The sequence below is a fragment of the Erythrolamprus reginae genome, chromosome 5 (genome assembly GCF_031021105.1).
Source record: "Erythrolamprus reginae isolate rEryReg1 chromosome 5, rEryReg1.hap1, whole genome shotgun sequence".
NCBI lineage: Eukaryota > Metazoa > Chordata > Lepidosauria > Squamata > Dipsadidae > Erythrolamprus > Erythrolamprus reginae.
Window position 1 is genome coordinate 35,737,586 of NC_091954.1, and position 21,625 is coordinate 35,759,210.

Consider the following 21,625-nt stretch of genomic DNA (forward strand, 5'->3'; position numbering starts at 1 on the left):
CTCTCCTGCATCGACTCCTCCTCTGACCTGCTGTTGACTCACCGACCGTCCCAATATTGCAGAATAGACAGCCTTGTGCTACATAAGTAAGCTGCATTTCATGCTGAATAAACTAAAGTATTAATGTATCTTAAATAGAAAATTATCTTTAGATATATTTTTACTCCAAAAGCATGTTATTAAAATAACTTAAATAAAAATAAAAAAGTCCAATTTAAATAAAAATTCAATTTTAATTTTTTAAATCTCTTGTTTTTTTAAATCATTAATTTTTATCCACCCTGAGTTGGAGTTATTTTGTATTGATGATTTTTTTCCTTAATATTATTTATTATTATTATAATTTCATTTGAATTTGTGGTTTTAACTTTATGTCCTCCTCATTCTGTCACTATTATTTCTGAAAAATAAAAATAAACAGTTCAAATGCAAATAATAGGCACTTCAAAATAGGTTGTTTTCAACTTAGGATCAATCAGTGTCCATTTTACATAATGACCAACTCCCCAAAAGCTACCATACTTTGTTCTGAAATTACGACATGCTCCCAAGGTCACAAGACTGCAGTTTGGGCACCCAATCATAAGTTGAGGACTATCTATAATAAACATTTTTTGTTTTAAATAAGATTTTAGATTATCAAGAATTCTATAAAAAGAAACTTTATCTTACCAGTGTGGATTTATTTTAGGAAGAATGATTAACTGTTTATTCCATGTTAACTACATAGTGCAATTGATATCAGAAGGTATGGAAGAACATTGACAAAAAATTTGGGTTCTTTTCCCCCTCTAGATACAAAAAGTATGTAACAAAAAGCTTTGGGAAAGATATACTCACAGGAGGAAAGAGGTTTCTGAAGAGAATCATAATCATGCTAATGAAAGGATGTTGTTTCATGGTATTTCATTTTGTCTAAAAGTTATATTGCATTTCTTCACATGATTTCAGTATATTGTTCATTGTTAGAAATTTTGATCACTGTATATATAAGATCTTTATTATCCTATTTATTTAACTAATAGTTGATTAATTGGTATAGTAAAAGAGTTCCTGTGCAGATCAAATCAAAATCCTATTAATGCATTTCCAGAATATATAATCTACAAATACAGTACATACAATATACATGGATTCAAAATAGCCAAACTGTAATGATATCTGTCAGGCACAATTGGATTCACACCTGTAGAGTTCAAACTATCTATTTTATTGTCCCCTGCCTATAATAAAAGAATCTCCCTAAACTGGCAGCTTTCTCCAGGGAAAAGCCAAATAAGGCCCAAAGGCATTGTGAGATGTGTGTGTATGCTTTGGGGGGCGGGGGTGGTTATCAGGTCTTGTTCTATTGTGTTTACACAACAATATAACAGTAGGTGTTTGTATCTCAAAGCAGCTAGATCATGATGGGCATTTCTAGTGTCTGCAGCTGCCCTACATAAAACTGAATGTGTAAAAAATTGATTGTGTATGCCTAATTTAGAGTCGAATTTTGGTTCTATAGTACAGTCATAGATTTATAGACCTAAAATCAAACTTGTCTCTGATGCACTAAATCAGTGCTATAAGTAATATGTACATTAGGCTTCATGTCAGAATTAGTTGTAACCCAATTAGGTGTCTTATTCCATACCAGAATCATGATCAGATTCATCGTCCACCCTCCCAATATCAGCCACAATTTTTTTTTCTGGGCTAGATATTCCAGTATGTTTTTTTGCATAAGTGGCAGAAACTGTATGTATAAACATGGGACAAATACTTATATTTGAAGAATATAAAAAACACTTTCTATTTTCAGGCTCTCCTTTTGTAAATGCAATTATACACAAAGGCTTTGACGAGAGGCATGCTTACATTGGAGGAATGTTTGGAGCAGGAATTTATTTTGCTGAAAATTCTTCCAAAAGCAACCAGTATGTTTATGGTATTGGTGGCGGCACAGGCTGCCCCATTCACAAAGACAGGTCTTGTTACATCTGCCATAGGTAAGTTATATTTATTTTTATGGCTACATGCTCCTCTTCAGAGAATCTTATTTGGTGTAGAGATTTCAGTGGATCTAAACAAATAAATTAACAGGAAAAGCAAACACACAGGTATAGAATAAGTGGCACCTGGCTCAATAGTAGTTACTATAAGAGGGCTCTAAGTGTCCTAATGAACAATCACTTAATGAGCTAGCAACATGCTATAACTGCCAAAAAAGCCAATGCGGTCCCAGTTTCCATCAACCTGGGATCAAGGATAGTATCAAGATCACATACAATGATAGTACTGCTTTAAACTGTACTGGTTTGACTATACTTGAAATACTGCATCCAGTTTTGTATCCCCATGATACAAAAAAGATGCTGAGACTATCTACTCCAGGGGTAGGCAAAGTTTGCTCTTCTATGACTTGTGGACTTCAACTCCCAGAATTCCTGAGACAATTAATGCTAGCTCAGGAATTCTGGGAGTTGAAGTCCACATGTCATAGAAGAGCCAACTTTGCCCACTCCTGATCTAGTCTAACAAAGAAAAGGATAGGGTGACATGATAACAGTCTTCCAATATTTGATGGGCTATCAGAAGAATCAACTATTCTCCAAAATATTTTGGGGCAAGAAATAAGTAACAGATGGAAGATAAATAAATCTAAAATTAAACACAAATTTCCTGACGGTCAGGACAATTAATGTGTGACACAGTTTGCTTCCAGACGTTGTGTGTGCTCCCTCCCTATCCAAGAATGATGTCTAGGTTCTATATGGTATGGGATTAGTTGAATTGAAAGAGAAAGGCATCGTTTTATTTGATTAAAATAATGTTTAGATTTTACTCAGTCTTTACTACAAGATCCTGTATTCAAGGGTATTTTTCTCACTAGATTGGTTTTTTACATATTTACTAATGAAATGCTTCTCTTGTTTAATATAGGCAGTTGCTTTTTTGCCGAGTAACTTTGGGTAAATCATTCCTACAGTTCAGTGCCATGAAAATGGCCCATTCTCCACCAGGGCACCATTCAGTTACTGGACGTCCTAGCGTGAATGGGCTAGCTTTAGCAGAATACGTCATCTACAGAGGAGAACAGGTACTGTATTTAGGGTTTTATTTTGTAAATGTTAGAATGTACAATATTCATTGATCTAAATATTTGAAGAAGCCTCCCTTTGAAACATATCAAATGTCTTTAGTCTGGATCCTGGATGTTGTATTTATGAGTCAACAAATTTTGCACATCTAATAAACTCATGTTTTTCTTAAATATAAGAAGATATATTTAAAACTCTTTTTAGAAAAGATATAGCTTAATTTTTTGGGGTCCCCAGGATGTTGCCTATTAGCTGTAACGTGCCTTTTAAAAGATGGAATGAGTGTGTTACAAAACAAAGTATAGGTATTTTTAGAAATTGTCTGGGTCCCACAGGTGTCTTTAGAAAATAAAGATGATGGCCAGTAGTTTATTTGAAAACGTTGTCACAAAAAATAAGCTATGTTTTAATTTATTGCCTTTTTATGTAAACTACTGAGAGCCTACCTAGAGTAGAATAGTGTAGCATGGCAATAAATTAAAATTAAACAGGGCAATGCAAAGAATTTTAGGAATTGCTTTTATTACTTGCAAATATTATCTATGGCAATCATTTTGAACATGGGCAACTCCCTTTTGTGGCAGCCATTTTATGAATATACCATGTTGTCTTTCAAAACTGCAGATATCCCCATTGGACTAAAACTAATGGGGACTTTTGGCAGTCATATGGCAGTCTCTTACTTTTAGTAGAGTTTATTTCAATAGTAAATCAGCATACTTACTACAATGATTCTATCTCTTCATTCAAAATTTGTTTTTTTTCTCTCTCTCCTTCACTTTTTGTCAACATTTTGACCACCAATATTTTATCTTTCAGGCCTATCCAGAATATTTGATTACTTACCAGATTGTAAAGCCTGAAATTGCCACAGAAGCTTGAAGCTCCAGCTATTTTATAAAGGTCAAATTTAGCAGTAATCTTAATTATACACATATGTCCTTTCCTGCCCCCCACCCTGGTGTTAGAAAATGTGAATAAAATCTAACATTTTTGACAGATGAAGCTTTAACAACTGTATAGTACATTTTCTACAAATTCAGAAACCTTTTCAGCACTTTAACAGATCCCATTCCAGGTGATGCTGGGTTGTCTGTAATAAATTATAAAGCAGATATTAACTTGAACTTTGTTTTCTATTTGCCATTTCAGTGAAAACTAACGAATTCTTGCTATACAGGAACTCATTTTATTAAAACTGTGTTCTTTAAAACACTACATTTACACAGAGAACGATTGCATTTGTAAAACTGTAAATAAGATATTTTCTACTAGCCTGATATTTATTTGCATTGTATTTGTAAAATAAGTGTTCCAAAACTGCAGTATATGGAAAACCTATGAACTTCACATCCCCTTCTGCATTTTATCACAAGTAATTGTGAAAAGGATCGTTTGAGAGTCTTGCATATTAAGCAGCATCATTCATTTGGCTTTTCTTCAGTTAATTGAGTTTAATGGAGGAAAATATATTCTAGTAGAGTGTTCCTAAATTGGGCATATGAATCTAGTAAACATTCCACTTGTTATCACATTGCTCACTAGTTAAAATATCTTTTGGATGGGGATAGGTTAGCTAATAATTTGTCTACTGTAGGGAAACTTTTAATTCAATTAAAACGGTATTTAAGAATAAACAAGCATACGTTCCTGATTTCTGTTTAGATGTAATGGCACTATAAAATCAAAATGGATCTTTTGCAAGTGGGACAAAGGTGAATAGGGTACCCTTCAAAACACTGAAAACTTTTTCACACACCCTCTTCTAAAATGTAGTTTCCTTATTCCTTTAATTCAATCAAGATATTTTTCATCTTACAGATTCACCTGTAATATATATCTGTATATATAATTCATTTTTTTCCATTCATCCAATTTTAAATGAGCAATTGATTGCAGTTCTTCCATCTTTAAGACCATGTCCCATGATGATTATACATAATTCTTATATTATGTTTTTTTTAAAAAAAATGCCAAGAGTGCTTAAATTGTCTGGTATCTTAGATTTGAGTCTTAAATAATTAAATAATTGCTGTGCATGTGAAGTCAGTGCATGGATGGTTATAAAATCATGTGAAAAATATAGTAAATATCACTTTGTTGTGATCACTGCTGGATAAGGACAGTTCAGTTGAATAAAAAAGGTCTTTGAACTGCATGCTTTCTATTCACTAGCTTTCTATTCACTAGCTTAGGCAAATACCTGAACAAGTATTCATGCGAACTATGCTATGATTTAAGCATTAAAAACCCATCTTTTAATTATTGAAAATATTTCATTCTTTGTGAATGATTATTTAATGTGATGTAAATTATTGTGGTATTGGTAGCATTTTAAATGGTACCTTAGGATTGGTTAGAATGTTTTTAATTTTGCATGGCATACCTATTTTTCAGAAGGCAGAATGTGTAATGATTTGGATTGTGTTGAGGTGAACTTCCAGCCTCCTGTGCAATTAGAGGTTTATTCATCTTGAAAGTGTCTTACCTGTATTGTATTGCTTTCTTCACCATTCAACCTAAATAAACTTCATCCACAAGCTTTTTGGTACCATGTATTATGATTGTAAGTTATTAAAATTAATGCAACTGAGATATTATTTATTATTTGCTTCTTATTACATGGGTGTTTTTTACTCTGGCCATATGTCTAAAATAGCTCTGATTTTTGGAGCACTTACACAAGGTTCATTTAATTCAAATCTTTATTGTCACTGCACAACATATATACAAGGAGATTGGTTGAGCTCCCTTTGTGCACCTCCCCAACACGATACAACTCACAGTGAAAATCCCTAACCCAATAACAAAATTAATAAATACCCAGTCCTATTGCACCAGTGTGAACGTGCTACACATTGTGCCGGCAATGCAAGTCCATCATACTACATAGTTACGTTATTTCGCATTCTGGAGTCTGACAGCCCATGGATAAAAACTGTTCTTCAGGCTGGCTGTATTTCTATATCTTCTTCCTAATGGTAGGAGGGTAAAGAAGTGCTGACCAGGGTATGAATCGTCCCTGAGGATTTTCCTCACTTTTCTAAGGCAGCGAGCCTTACCGATCTCATCTAGTAGTATCGGGACAGCCCGCAATGGTTTGTGCTGTGCTCACCCTCTGCAATGTTTTTCTATCCGCGGCTGTCAAACCGGCATGCCATACCACCATGCAATTAATTAGTGAGGGTGCTTTCTTTTGTGGACCAGTGAAAGGAGGTCATTAGTTGTTCTATCCTGTTTTTACGCAAGTCCCTAAGGAAATGGAGTCTCTGTTGAGCCTTCCTGGCCACCTGGATTGTATTGTTTTTCCAGGTGATGTCTTTGCTGAGATAGACTCCCAGGAATTTAAAGGACGGCTCTCTCTCTACATAGCCCTCCTTGGTGTAAAGTGGGGCAGGTTCCTCTCTTCTTCCAGAAGTCCAACACCATCTCCTTGGTCTTGCTGATGTACAGATGCAGATTGTTTTTTAAGCACCATGTGAATAGTTTTTGAACCTCCCCTCTTTAGGCTGTTTCATCTCCACATGTAATAAGACCCAGTATGGTGGTGTCATCTGCGAACTTAATTATCACAGTGGACAGGTCAGTTGACGTGTTTCATGTGTTTACAGTGAATACAGGTAGGGACTGAGCACACAGCCTTCTATGAAAAGCATCCTGACATAGTTCCTGGGTTTCTCCAGATGGCTCACCACAGAATGTAGAGCAGTAGCTATGGCGTTTGTTAACCTAGTCCAGTGATGGCAAACCTCTTTGGCTTGTGTGCCAAAAGGGTGCGGTCCATGCCCTCATCCGCGCTTGTGCACAACCCCCACAAAGCCCCCTGTGCTGCCCCACACACATGCACATAGGCTTCACTGAAGCCTCCGGACACCTGTAGTCTGATGAAGGTGAAAAACAGCCAAATGGGCCAAACGGAATTTCGGAAATAAACTTCTGGTTGGTCCGTTGAGCCCTTTTTTGCCATCCCCAGGCTTCAGGAGGCTTTCCTGAAGCCTGGGAAGATCGAAAATGGTTGAAAAGGCTGAAAATCAGCTTGCCAAGTGCACACAAGTGTGCTGGAGCTGACAGGCAATGCCTCACGTGCCGTCAGATTTGGCTCCGCGTGCCACCTGTGACACACATGGCATAAGTTCACCATCACTGACCTAATCCCTCTGTAGGCAAACTGATGTTTGTCGAAATCTGAAGCCTGGTGGGTGGCATCTCTTAAGGCAGTGATGGTGAACCTTTATTTCCTCGAGTGCCAAAAGAGTGTGCGTGCATGTTATCGTGCATGTGCGACTGCCCACATCCATAATTCAATGCCTGGGGTCGGCAAAAACAGCTTCCCCTGCCCCCCCAGAGGCCCTCTGGAGGTCAGAAATGTCCTGCTTCTCAATTTCTGCTGGGCCCAGTAGGCTCATGTTTTGCCCTCACCAGGCTCCAAATGCTTCTCTGGAGCCAGGAGAAGGCAAAAACACCCTTCCCCATCCCCCTGAAGACTCTGGAAGCCAAAAATGCCCTCCCAGAGCAAGGCAAGAATCAACTGGTCGGCACACGTGCACATTGAAGCTGAGCTAGGGCAACGGTTCGTGTGCCAGCAGATATGGCTCTGAGGGCCACCTGTGGCACCCATGCTGTAGGTTCACCATTACTGTCCTAAGGTGTTGGAGAACTAATCTCAAAGCATTTCATCACTATAGACATTAATGTGATAGGTCTGTAGTCATTCAGGCAATTAATTGCTGTTTTCTTTGGGACTAGGACAGGGATGGCGAACCTTTTTTCCCTCAGGTGCTGAAAGCATGTGTGCGTGCACTATGGCACATGTGCGAGTACCCATAACCATAATTCAATGTTTGAAGAGGGCGAAAACATCTCCCCCCTCCTAGAGGCCCTCTGGAGGCTTGAAATGGCCCATTTACTGACTTCCGTTGGGCCGAGTAGACCCATTTTTCACCCTCCCCAGGCTCTAGAGCAGTGTTTCTCAACCTTGGCAGTTTGAAGATGGATGGACTTCAACTTGCTGGCTGGGGAATTCTGGGAGTTGAAGTCCACCCATCTTCAAACTGCCAAGGTTGAGAAACACTGATCTAGAGGCTTCCCTAGGGTCTGGGGAGAGCAAACATGCCCTTCCCTATCCCTCTGGAGGCTCTCCGGAAGTAAAAAATGCCCTTCCAGAATATCTATGTGAGCCAAAAAATCAGCTGGCCAGTGTGCACATGAGCACCGGAGCTAAGCTAGGGCAACAGCTCGCGTGCCAGCAGATATGGCTACACATGCCACCTGTGGCACGTGTGCCATAGGTTTGCCATCACTGGACTAGGATAATGGTGGCTGCTTTCAGGCACAATGGGACACAGGCCATTTGCAGGGAGATGTTAAAAAATCCTTATTAGAGATCTTCCGGGTGGAGCTCGACCGCGTCGGAGGTGCGGAAGCCAAGCTCCGGCTCTGCAACCTTCCTTTCCCTCCTGTAGGACGCGGATTCGCGTTGTGCCGGCACCGGAGGGGTCGGCACAGGACAGGGGGTCTCCTGGACACCCCGAGACCGATCGCTGAGGTCTTGGGGGTTAGGGATTACCCCGCAGCTGCAGGAATGGAGAGCTGTGCCCAGGCGGCTGCCTGGACACAGCCATAGCGGTCGCCGAAAGCGGAAGGTTCAAAAAACAGAATTGAAGTCTACAAAAAACAGATCGGCAGATAAAGGAGATCGTTAGCACCACACGGAATTCTTTTGGTATCGGGACGACTTTGGAAGAAGAAGCTTTTAAACTTTAAGGCGAACCCACAAAAGAAGATAACTGAAAGTGATATCCATTCGCTGAAGAGAAAACCAGCCGGAACTACTTGTCTTTGTTACAATTAAGTATAACTTTCACTTTTTTCTAAACTTAAGATTATAGTGTGGTGTGTACACTTTCCCTTTTTACTTTTTTCCTATATTTTTTATATATAAATTTTCTTTTTCTTCCTTTTAAATAAAGTTAAATAAAGTTAAACTTTGATTTGCTAAATATTGAGTGGATGAAGTAAAATATACCAATGAACTGAATACATGAACCTATGAACTGAATTAAATTGAAGCTACATTATTTGAATGGAATCCTACTGAAGCTATAATTATTTGAAATGAAATTTGGATTACTTACTCTATTTTTCTATTTTTAAAACTGTTCATATTATTTTTATTTTTCTTCTACCGTTATTTTTGGACCTGATGGGACTATTTTTCTGTGTTATAATAGAGGTGTAAGGATATTTTTTGTATTTTTACTTTTTCTACTTTTTTTATAAAATAAAGAGACTCAGATTATTTTATAAGTACAGTGATCCCCTGGTTATTGCGTCCCCGACCATTGCGAACAGGATAATTTGCGATTTTTCAACCCGGAAGTCAAAACACCATCTGCGCATGCGTGCCCTTTTTTCTATGGGCACGCATGCGTAGATGGCGCCCGGCAGATCAGCTGCTGGGCGGCTTCCCTGGGTCTTCCCCCTCTTGCTGGCGGGAGGGCGAGCAGTGGGCATCAGCAAGGAGTTTCCCCACCGCCCACGCAAACTCCTCGCTGCCGCCCGCCCTTCGCCTGCCCACGCCGTTCATTCTCGCCGCTTTGGAGCTGAGTCCTGAAGCGAATTTGCTTCAGGACTCAGCTCGAAAGCGGCGAGAGTGAGCGCGGACAAGCCGTTCGCTGGCGCTCGCTGTCGCCGCTTTGGAGCTGAGTCCTGAAGCGAATTCGCTTCAGGACTCAGCTTGAAAGCGGCGAGAGCGAGCGCGGACAAGCCGTTCGCTGGCGCTCGCTGTCGCCGCTTTGGAGCTGAGTCCTGAAGCGAATTCGCTTCAGGACTCAGCTCGAAAGCGGCGAGAGCGAGCGCGGACAAGCCGTTTGCTGGCGCTCGCTCTCGCCGCTTTGGAGCTGAGTCCTGAAGCGAATTCGCTTCAGGACTCAGCTCCAAAGCGGCGAGAGCGAGCGCGGACAAGCCGTTCGCTGGCGCTAGCTCTCGCCGTCTGCCTGCCCGCTAGCGAGGAGCCGAAGATTGGGGGCGGCGCGGCTGTTTTAAAACGTCGCCGCCGGCATGGGGGGCTTGCCAGCACCCCCCGGACCCCCAACCCGGGGTTGGGGGGCTGCTAGGAAGCCCCCCATGCCGGCGGCGACGTTTTAAAACAGCCGCGCCGCCCCCAATCTTCGGCTCCTCGCTAGCGCTGCGGAAGTTAAAAACACCATCTGCACATGCGCAGATGGTGTTTTTACTTCCGCAGCGCTACTTCGCGAAAACCCGCTCGTTGCGGGAGGTCCTGGAACGGAACCCTCGCAACGAGCGGGGGATCACTGTACTTGAATTTGGAAAGGTTCACTTTAATTGGATTTATTGCTAGAAATATTTTTCCTATGGACTAAGTGGGACTATTCTCTCTTTCTCAACACAAATTTGGAGGTGTAAGGATATTTTTCGTGCTTCTCTCTTCTCTCCTTGTTTTTCCATACAATAAGAAGACATTTATTTTAACTGGACATTACATTGGATATTACAGTGGTCACTTGCTTGGAGTATCTTTTTTTTTGAGATTTTTATCAAAGCATAACCTATATTTGGCATTTTTGGACTTAATAGTTTCCCTCTTTTTTTGCTCCTTTCCTCACCTTTTGGACCTTTCCTTTAGATTTTTTGGATTTTTTTTTCTTTCAATTAATTTTCTCCCCTTTTTTCCCTTTTAAAATCATATTTATACTTTTTTTCCCCCTCTCTTTTTTGGTATCAAATAGCTATGTGCTAGAATATTGGCTTCTTCCTTTCCCCCCACCTGATCCCCCCTTTTAGGAGCCTAGGAACTTATTGAAATATTTTTCTACCTTTCCACCCTTCCTTCCTTTCTTTTCCCTTTTTCTTTTCATTTTCCCTTTCTTTCTAATTAAACCAAAATAATTAATTATAACATAAATTGAATTGAATTGATATACTTAACTTCCTTTCTTTTTTTCTCTCTCCTTTGTTTTACTTTCCTATTAAGAATACATAAGATTTAGATTAAAATAATTTTTAAAATAAAATAATAACAGTGATTTTGGATTATGAAAGGTTCCCACAGGGCACAGAGTGTGACATCAGTGACTACAATAACAACGCGAAAACAACCAACTACTCCCGTCCCAACTTCTACACCCAGGGTCTCCCCAACTTCATCACCGCTACAACAAAGGACCATACCTACAATGTTGGCCAAAGAGAAAGAAAAAGATAAGCCTACGATGGACCCTAGTTTCCAGATTATCCAAGAAGCACTAGCAGACATTAAGGCATTACAAACCCAGGCAAAAACTCAAAGTGACACTGACAAGGAAGAAATGAAAACTTACTTACAAGAACTGAGGCAAGAGATGAAGGAGATGAAAGACGAAATCAAAAAAGAAATTGCGGAACTTAGAACCGAATTAACTGAAGTAAAAGGGAACGTTGTCGAAATGGATGGAAACATAAAAGTCATTCAACAAAAATTACAAGACAGCGAAAAGAGAATACAAGTGACAGAAGGGAAAATCCAAGATGTGGGACAGAGAGTAGAAGAATATGAAGATCGTAACTATGCAGCCCGCAGAGATTTTGATATAGCAATAACTAATCTTGAACTTCACTCCGCACAACATGGTTTGAGGTTCCAAAATATTGAAGAAGAAAAAGACAAAGATCTGCCTGCAAAAATGGCAGAAGTTATGGGCGCTATTTTGCAGTTAGACCCAACAGACCTGGTAAAAGAAATTGACGAAGTCTACCGAGTCCAGACTGGATATGTAAGGCGCCATAATTTACCTAGAGAAGTCCATATCAAGTTTACAAGAAGAATTGTCAAAGACGCGATACTGAGATACCCAAAAAATGAGTCCATTAAACGGGATGGGAAAGAAATCACGATTCTGAAACAAGTTCCGAGGAGAATCCAAGAGAGTAGAAGACAATATTATTTTCTTACAAGCATTTTAATCAGAAAGAACATTGTTTTCAGATGGCTGATCCCAGAAGGCTTGACCTTAACATGGCAATCAACGAGAGTGAAAATAGAAAGCGTAGAACAAGCAAGATCCTTCCTGACACGCAGTGGACTGGACAGCACCGCACAAATCCAGATTCAACCAAAGCCTAGCGACGAAACTATGGGGGCCACAGGTGGTGGAGGGGAAGAAGCGTTGGTGGTGAGGCAGAAACAACTACAGATCTCACAGGACTTAATTTTGGATACCCGACTTCGAGAACCAAAAGAACCGAAAAGGTACTATAAATAAAGATGACACATGATCTGAAAATATTTTCAGTCAATGTAAATGGATTGAATAACCCAAGGAAGAGAAACCAAGTATTAACTAAACTTACGAAACAAAAAGCCCAGATAAACATCCTGCAAGAAGTCCATATCAAAAAATCAAAAAGAAGTCTCCTTAAAAACTCAAAATTGGGGAAATTATATACAAGTTTGGCTAATCAAAAGAAAAGAGGTGTAGCAATGTATATTGATGATCTAATTGAATCCAAAGAAATATACAATGACGGGGATGGAAGGATTTTGATAGTACAATTAGATTTAGAAATAAAACCTTTAACAATTGTCTCAATTTATGCACCAAATGATAATCAAAAACAATTTTATAAAGATTTACATGACAAAACCAATGAGTTATCAATTGAAAATATGATAATAATAGGAGACTTTAATGCAATTTCAGATGACCAAATGGATTATAACAGGAAAAGAAAAGAAAAGGAAAAAAAGGTAATATTACCGGCCTCATTTTGGAAAATGAGTTCAGAATTAGCATTAAAAGACGTATGGCAAGAACAGCATTTAAAAGATAAACAGTATACTTTTTATTCCAACCCACATAAGACATGGTCTAGAATTGATATGGCTTGGGCCCCTATTCACATAATGGAACAAATAAGTGAAATAGAAATAGAGACAAACACCTGGGCGGACCATAACCCTCTATCCTTATATTGGAAAGGTAAAAGGATAATAAAGAATTGGTCAATGAATAGAACAATAATAAAAGATCCTGAATATAAGAAATGGATAGAGAAGGAATTAGAGATTTTTCTAAAAATAAATAAAAACACAGATACCACCCCTCAAAATTTGTGGGATACAACCAAAGCATATATACGTGGATTAACAATATCATTCATAGCAAAAATAAATAAAGAAAAGAAAGAATATCAAGGAACATTAGTAGAAGAATTAAGAAAATTAGAAATTTTAATGCAAAAAGAGGATAAGGACGACAAATTAAAAAATCAGAGAGAATTAATAAGACATAAACTGAGATTAATAGAACAAGAATTAATTGTAGAAAAGATAAAGAGAGTAAAACAAGATTATTTTGAACATGCGAATAAACCTGGAAGATGGCTGGCATACAAACTAAGAAAAGAGAGAGAAAATAAAATTATAAAAAATCTGACAGATTCAAAAGGTACAATAAAACAGAATAGAAGATAAAAAGGAAATAGTATCGGAATTCTATAAACAATTATATAAGAAAGAAGAGATAAGTGAGGATTTAATTTTTAAATATCTGGAAAAAATAGAACTTCCAGTTTTAACGGAAGCTCAACAGCAAAGACTAAATAGACCTGTTACAGATATAGAATTAAAACAATCTATAAAGAATAAAAAAAATAATAAAGCGACTGGTCCAGATGCAATACCAGCTGAATTTTATAAACTAGAACTAGAAATATTTTTTTCCAACATGCTTGAGATATATAATCAAATATTGACAACAGGTAAATTACCAAAAACCTGGTCTGAAACTTTAATAACCTTAATACATAAGGCAGATACCAAGAAAGAAAAAATTGAAAATTACAGACCTATATCATTGTTGAACGTCGACTACAAAATCTTTATATCAATATTTGCTAATAAATTTAAAAGTATTATAAATAATATGATACATAGTGATCAAAATGGATTTCTACCAGGAAGACAAATTAAAAATAATTTAAGAATAATAGTTAATACTTTGGAATACTATGAGCAGCACCCTGAAAAGCAAATGGCACTTATATTTCTAGATGCTCAAAAAGCATTTGATAACGTGGGTTGGAATTTTATGAAAATACAATTAAATAAGATGGAAGTAGGAACAAAGTTTTTTAATATAATAGATGCTATATATTCTGAACAAACTGCTAAAATTATAATAAATAGTGAACAAACAGAAAAAGTAATTATACAAAGAGGAGTAAGACAAGGTTGTCCAATATCACCATTGTTATTTATTTTAACTTTAGAAGCATTGTTGATAAAAATAAGAGCAGACAAGAAAATAAAAGGATTGAAAATTAGAAAAGAAATTTATAAAACACAAGCATTCGCTGATGACGTAGTGTTTATTTTGGATGACCCAATAGAATCTATTTTAAATTTAATAAATGTGATTGAAGAATATGGGAAAGTTGCAGGATTGAAAATAAATAAGGAAAAGACACAGATATTAACAAAAAACATGACTGAAATACAGAGAAAATACTTAGGAGACCTATCAAACATGAAGATCACGAAAAAAGTGAAATATTTAGGGATATGGATGACTTCCAAAGCCGTATCTTTAAAAGATGACAATTATTTAAAATTATTAAGTCAGATTAAAAAAGACTTAGAAATATGGAGTAATCTACAATTATCACTTGTAGGAAGAATCTCCACAGTTAAAATGAATATCCTTCCAAAAATATTGTTTCTTTTCCAAGTGATTCCAATAAATCCAGGAACGAAATTCTTTGCCGAATTGAATAAGATAATAAGAAAATTTATTTGGCAAGGTAAAAAATCAAGAATAAAACAAAACTCATTAGAAGATCGTAAGGAAAGAGGAGGCCTGGGTCTCCCAAATTGGAAACTATATTACCATGCCACGGCCCTGACATGGATAAAAGAATGGCTCACACTAGAAAATCAAAGATTGCTTAATCTAGAAGGCCACGACTTGATGGTCGGGTGGCATGCATTTGTATGGTATGATAAGTTAAGAACCCACTCATATTTTAAAAATAATGTTATTAGAAAGGCATTGATAGAAGTGTGGAATGAAATAAAGAAAAATCACTTTTTAGTAATGCCAGAATGGGTTTCATCCCTTGAAGCTATAGTACACCCAAATCTTAAAGGAAAAGGTAAGATTTGGAAATATAGTGATTTGTTAGATAATCAATTAAAATTAAGAACAAAACAAGAGTTATATGAGTTAGGTATAGATTTAGATTGGTGGCATTATATGCAGATTAGTTTTAGATATCAAACAGATGTAAAGACTTATATTTTTAAAAAAGAAAATAATGTATTGGGCAAATTATTATTCCAAAATCAAACAAAGACAATTGGAAACGTTTATAAATATTTATTAAATCATAGAACGATAGGTTGGATATTGAAGGATAATATGATCAGTTGGTGCAAAAATTTTGGCAAAGAGATTGATTTAGATACTTGGGAAAAGATATGGATGTATAATTGGAAAATAACAAAATCAATCTCTTTCAAAGAAAATCAAATCAAGATGTTTTATAGATGGCACCTTCCACCATATAGAATCTCTAAAATGTTTCCTTCGGTATCGCCCATTTGTTGGAAATGCAAAAAAGAAGTTGGCACATATTACCATGCATGGTGGACCTGTCCGGAGACAAAAATATTTTGGAATAAAGTAGAGAATTGGATAAATGAAATAACAAAGGAGAAGATTAAAAAATCTCCTGAATTTTTTCTATTGGGGATTTCAAACATAAAGTATAAAAAAGAAATTTACTATTTAATAATACATATATTGACAGCAGCACGAATAACATTCGCGCAGAAATGGAAAGAAAAGACGATACCGAAAGACACTGAGGTGCTTAAAAAAATTATACAGTGTGCAGAACTAGATATGATGACTAAACGTTTGAACAATCAAACCGAAACAGAATTTTATAAAATTTGGGATAAAGTATATGATTGGTGGAATGTTAAAAACAGTATAAAAAATTAAATATATAAGAATAAATGACTATTTTAAAATCATAAGATAGAACTATATAGTTTATATTATAACTAACTTAGAAGTGTTTATATTATCTCCTTCTTGTATTACTAATAAGTTGTTTATTGCTTTTTGATATATATATATAGGTTGCAGGTTCAAGTCCCAGTGGGTATGGCTAGCTGATGAGGCCAAAATAAGGCTGAAATAGATCTATCCTAGTCTCCCTTATTTTCAAATTCAGCTTAAACATGTGACATATATATATATATACATATATACATATATATATATATGTTTTCGTAGATTTTCACGGGTACAGGTATGACGGTCTTGGTATATTCGGGTTTCTTCCCGTGTAGGATTTGGAAATTTCTGGCGACGTTTCGATGAGGTCCCACTCATCATCTTCAGGCTGGTGTTTCTGTCCTTGTTCTCAGGCGAACACTGCGAGACCTTAGCTGCCTTCCTTCTATAAATACTGGTGGCTGGGTGTGGTTTGATGGCTCAGCAATTGTCTGCTGTGTAGAAACCTCCTGGTGAGTCAGAGGGGTAACAATTGGGGTCGTTGATGTAGCTGAGGTATGCTGATTAGTTAATGGTTGTAGATTAGGCGTGATGTCCTGAGTAGTTAGAACTTGCAGGCTGCTTGATTGCTTTACAATGTGTGTCCTGAGTCTGGTTTCTGTGGCTGGGATATGTTTGAGGGCTGGTTTCCAGATGTCTGGTAAGCGAGAGGTATCATCCCGCTTGTTCATATTTTGGGGATGTTTTTCTATCTCGATAGCTTCCATGATTATTCTTTTGCTGTAGTGTTCTGTTTTGGAAATTAATTTGGTACTGTCAAAATCAATTTCATGTCCTGTGGTTTTGAAGTGTTGGAAAAGGGAGGAGGTTTTTTCTTTTTTCTTTAATGCATTCTTATGTTCTGCAACACGTGCATTTACTCTCCTGTTTGTTTGTCCAATATATGTGGCTGGGCAGTTTTTACACGGTATTTGATAAACTCCCTGGTTTTCAAGTTGGATATTGTCTTTCGGGTTTCTTAGGATGTTGGCTATTTTTTTATCTGTACCAAAGGCTGTCTTGATGTTGTGTCTGCGGAGAATTTTACTGATTTTATCTGTGGTGCCCTTGATGTAAGGGAGGAAGGCGATGCCATTGTCCTGTTCTGTGTCTTGGTTCTTGGGGGGTGTCTCTTTTTGGATTAAGTTGTTGATTGCCTCTCTTTGGAATCCATTGGAAATTAATACATTTGTGAGACTGTGTAATTCAGGTTCCAGGTGGTCTTTGTCGGCTAGGCGTTTGGTTCTGGAAATGAGGGTCTTGGCTACGGAATTGATCTGTGCGGGGTGGTGGTGGGATTTTGCGTTCAAGTAGCGGTTGGTGTGTGTCTTCTTCTGGTATACGGTGTGTCCTAGGGAGCCATCGGGTTTTTTGTAGATTAGGACATCCAGGAAGGGAAGTTTGTTGTTGGTTTCTATTTCCTTGGTGAATTGTATTTTGGGGTGTAGGCTGTTGAGATGTGTGAGAAAGCTGTCCAGTTTTTCTTTCCCATGTGACCAAATTACGAAGGTGTCATCTACATATCTAAGCCAGAGTTTGGGTTTGTATTCAGATTTGTCCAAGGCATTGGTTTCAAAATATTCCATGTATAAGTTTGCGATGACGGGTGACAGGGGTGATCCCATGGGGGCTCCTTCTATCTGTTTGTATCTTTGTCCATTGTGGATGAAGTATGTATTCATCAGGCAGTGGTTGGTCAGATCTAAGATGTGCTTCGGGGGGTTGTATTTGTTTTGGATGGCTGTCAGGGCTTCTTTGATAGGCACTTGGGTGAAGAGAGATATGATATCGAAGCTTACGAGAAGGTCACTGGGTTGTAGGTTTTGTTCCTTTATGATTTCTATGAAGTGGAATGAGTTTTGTACATGAGACATGATGGATTCTGCATAGGGCTGGAGTTGTTTGGCGAGAAATTTGGCAAGATTCTGTAGGGGTGAGCCTATGGAGCTGACTATGGGTCTGAGTGGTGTTCCTTCTTTGTGTATCTTGGGGAGGCCATAGAGCTTGGGGCATCTGGATGATTTTTCTCTGGGGATGATTCTTTGCTGGATTTCTTGACTGATGGGAGAAGCTTTTATTTTGGATTTGGTGGTTTTTTCCAGGTAGGTGGTAGGATCTGTGCTTAGAGGTTTGTAGGCGGGGTCTTGGAGTAGGTTGGATAGCTTGTCTTGGTAGTCAGATGTGTTCATCACCACGGTGGCATTGCCTTTGTCTGCTGGGAGGATGATTGTAAAGCAATCAAGCAGCCTGCAAGTTCTAACTACTCAGGACATCACGCCTAATCTACAACCATTAACTAATCCGCATACCTCAGCTACATCAACGACCCCAATTGTTACCCCTCTGACTCACCAGGAGGTTTCTACACAGCAGACAATTGCTGAGCCATCAAACCACACCCAGCCACCAGTATTTATAGAAGGAAGGCAGCTAAGGTCTCGCAGTGTTCGCCTGAGAACAAGGACAGAAACACCAGCCTGAAGATGATGAGTGGGACCTCATCGAAACGTCGCCAGAAATTTCATTTTTCATGATTTTTCTTTTTTAAAAAAAACCACATAAAGAAACTTAATTAATAATTTTAATTTTAAAAATTTATAACTAAACTTAACAATAATGTAATCTTCAAGTGTGGTTTTTCTGCTTAGATCTGATAATAGGTAGAGTTTTTTATATTCTGTATTAGTTAGACTTCTATGATAAGCGGAGCAATGGTAGCTCCTTAAATGTTCAATGTTGTATGTCTTTGTTTGTTTTCTTTTGAAAATAATAAAAAATATTTTAAAAAAATAAAAAATAAAAAATCCTTATTAGGACTCCTGCTAATTGATCAGCACAATTCTTTACCACTATCCTCAGCACCCCACCTGGGCCTGCAGTTTTACAAGGATTCACAGCTTCAATAGAGCTCTCACTTGGTGTCCTTAGAGAATGGGTGACTGGGAATCAGAAGGCCAGTGAGCAGTGGCTACGGGATCTGGTCCTTTCACCTTGTAGCGGGTGAATTCAACTATATTAAACAGTATTCTGATATCTATTTCTCATTTCTTGCCCGTTTTTGTATCTCATCTCTTGTCACATTTCCCATACTCCTCCCTTGGGGTCTTATATCATTTATATTTCATCTGTCCCTACCACTTCTTCACTCTGTTGAGTCTTCAGTGGGCCTTTCAGCGAACCTCACTTCAAGGGTGTCTTTCCATATACCCTCTAATTTACCTTTTCTATTTCATCAACTTTTACTCCCCTTTTTTAATCTTTTTGTATCATGTCATTTTCTTTCTCCCCTGTCCTTTCCTCTGTTCTTTCTATTTTCTCCACTACTTCCTGGATTTCATATTCAGCGTCATTTGCTCATAATTTTCTGGCCTCACAACTATATCATGTATCAATTCCTTTTATCTTCCTATGATTCCTTGTCATCATTTCCTGCGTATCTTGGAACATCATTAATATTTATTTTAATAATACACTTATTTCCCCCTGTTATACCATTTTGCCTTATTTTGATGAATTAAAAAATTACTCAGTAATCTGTCAAGAGCCCAATGTCCCAATTATTCATCACATCAAGAAAAGCTAATATTAGATGTTCACAAAATTACTCCATTAAAGAGTCAGTTAGCAACCTACACTTAGTTTCGAAACAAATCTTAATAAGTGACTATTTAATGGAACATAGGACCAGATTATCTCCGAGACAGCCTTCTGCCACACGAATCCCAGCGACCAGTGGGGTCCCACAGAGTTGGTCTTAGGGTTCTGTCGACCAAACAATGTCGGCTGGTGGGGCCTAGGGGAAGAGCCTTCTCTGTGCGGGGCCCGGACCTCTGGAATCAGCTCCCCCTGGAGATTCGCACTGCCCCCACCCTCCTTGCCTTCTGAAAGAGCTTAAAAACTCATCTTTGCCGCCAGGCCTGGGGATTTTAGATCTTCTCCCTGACCAATGAATGTTTCTTAGTATTATTGTTCTCCACTGCACTGCTCGGAGAGTCCAACATGGGTTATAGTTCAGCCTGATTGGAAGGGACTGAGTTAAAAATTAACATAATAAACAGGTCCCGCCCCCTTGTAGACCCTAGTAGTGAGTCAGTCTTAAAAACTCAGTCATAGTGAAGGGACACAAGAGTTTGTTATTCCCTATGATTTTCTTTCATAGGTTGTTAAAATTGACTTTTATTAAAATTTTCTTTTTTAGGTTGTTTACTAACCTTTCTCCCCTCCCCCCCCCCTCTCCTTCTTGTTTCCTTTATTGCAGGAGCATTTGAGGACACTCGTTGGGATTTCCCTCGTCGCTGGACTCAGGTCCCTGCTCCGAGGAGCAAACCTGCAACAGTTGGCCGGTCTGAGCCTCTTTCAGGGCTCCATAGACCGAGGAGATTCGGGAGGTCCCTAGTCTGAGGACTATACCTTCCCACGGTGACACTCGGAGCAGAAGAAAAAGAGGGGGGGGGAAACCGCGAAGCTTCGCGCTCCATGTTTGAGGCTCCCGTGCGTGCCTGGACCACCAATGAAGGAGCGAGGCTAATCGGGCCGTTCCCGATATCGGCGAATAAGCTCAGTCCACCATTTTGGATAGGGGCGATCGTAGCAGTTACTTTTCTGACGCTTTGCCGCCATTTTTTCTCTGCAGTCACCTTCAGTGCCCTCCGAACTACTTCCGCCTGCCATTTTTGGGGGACGGAAACACTTGGACCGGCTAGACAAAGCCTCGGGCATCATTGGCTGGCCAAAGCCTACAGGAAGTAATACATTACTTCCTGCGGCCGCCATTTTGTGCAATCTCATTTTGCTTCGTGCAGCCAAGGAGATTAGTTAGCCTCGTTGCTTTGGAACTCGATAATACCAATTATGGCAGATCTCCCTCAGTCATTGGGCTCTGAACCCTCCACATCAGGGGGAGGCGTACAAAAGGCTAAAGATAAGCCTCATGCTTCCAAGTCGAGGTCTAAGTCCTCCCAGTCATCTTCAGCCTTAAAAGAAGCTGAAAAACGCATCAAGGCTCTGGAGGGGCAGCTGGAGGCAGCGCAGAGACAACCACCGCCTGTACAATCCCAGGCTAGCATCACAGCAGGTCAGATTCTGGGCTCTGTAACCTCTGCAACTCCTTCCAGACTCCCAGAGGGGATGGGCTCAGCTACAGACAGAGGTTGGTCCCCAGACAGATCAGAGGGTCCAATTTCAGAAGCTCTGCATAGGTCTGAGACTCAAAACATGGCCACATTATGGCACTGTAGCCCACAAGCTCTGGCTCCTTCAGCCACCTTCACTCCCACTGCTGCAGGTCTGCGTTCTTCCCCAGATACTTGGCACCGCATGTCTCCAGCTATACAAGACATGATTGCCTCAGCATATTCTCAGGGGATAGCTGCAGATGCCCAACAATATGCAGCAACAGCAGCTCCTCCTCCACCTCCACTTGCTCCACCACAACAATCACACAGAAATATCTGGGCGGCCCCCGCCCCTCCTTCGGGTAATGAG

At 38.9% G+C, this 21,625-nt stretch overlaps 1 protein-coding gene across 1 annotated transcript in view; it reads left to right on the forward strand.

Annotated features, from left to right (window-relative positions):
• The window catches only part of TNKS2 (tankyrase 2), a 48,171-nt gene extending 42,498 nt beyond the window's left edge, over positions 1-5,673 (forward strand). Inside the window, exons 24-27 of the mRNA XM_070754207.1 lie at positions 796-901; positions 1,802-1,988; positions 2,923-3,079; positions 3,900-5,673. Coding sequence (XP_070610308.1) covers positions 796-901; positions 1,802-1,988; positions 2,923-3,079; positions 3,900-3,962 — 513 coding nt within the window. The 3' untranslated portion in view covers positions 3,963-5,673. The remainder of the gene's footprint in view (positions 1-795; positions 902-1,801; positions 1,989-2,922; positions 3,080-3,899) is intronic.
• The last annotated feature ends 15,952 nt before the right edge of the window (positions 5,674-21,625 follow it).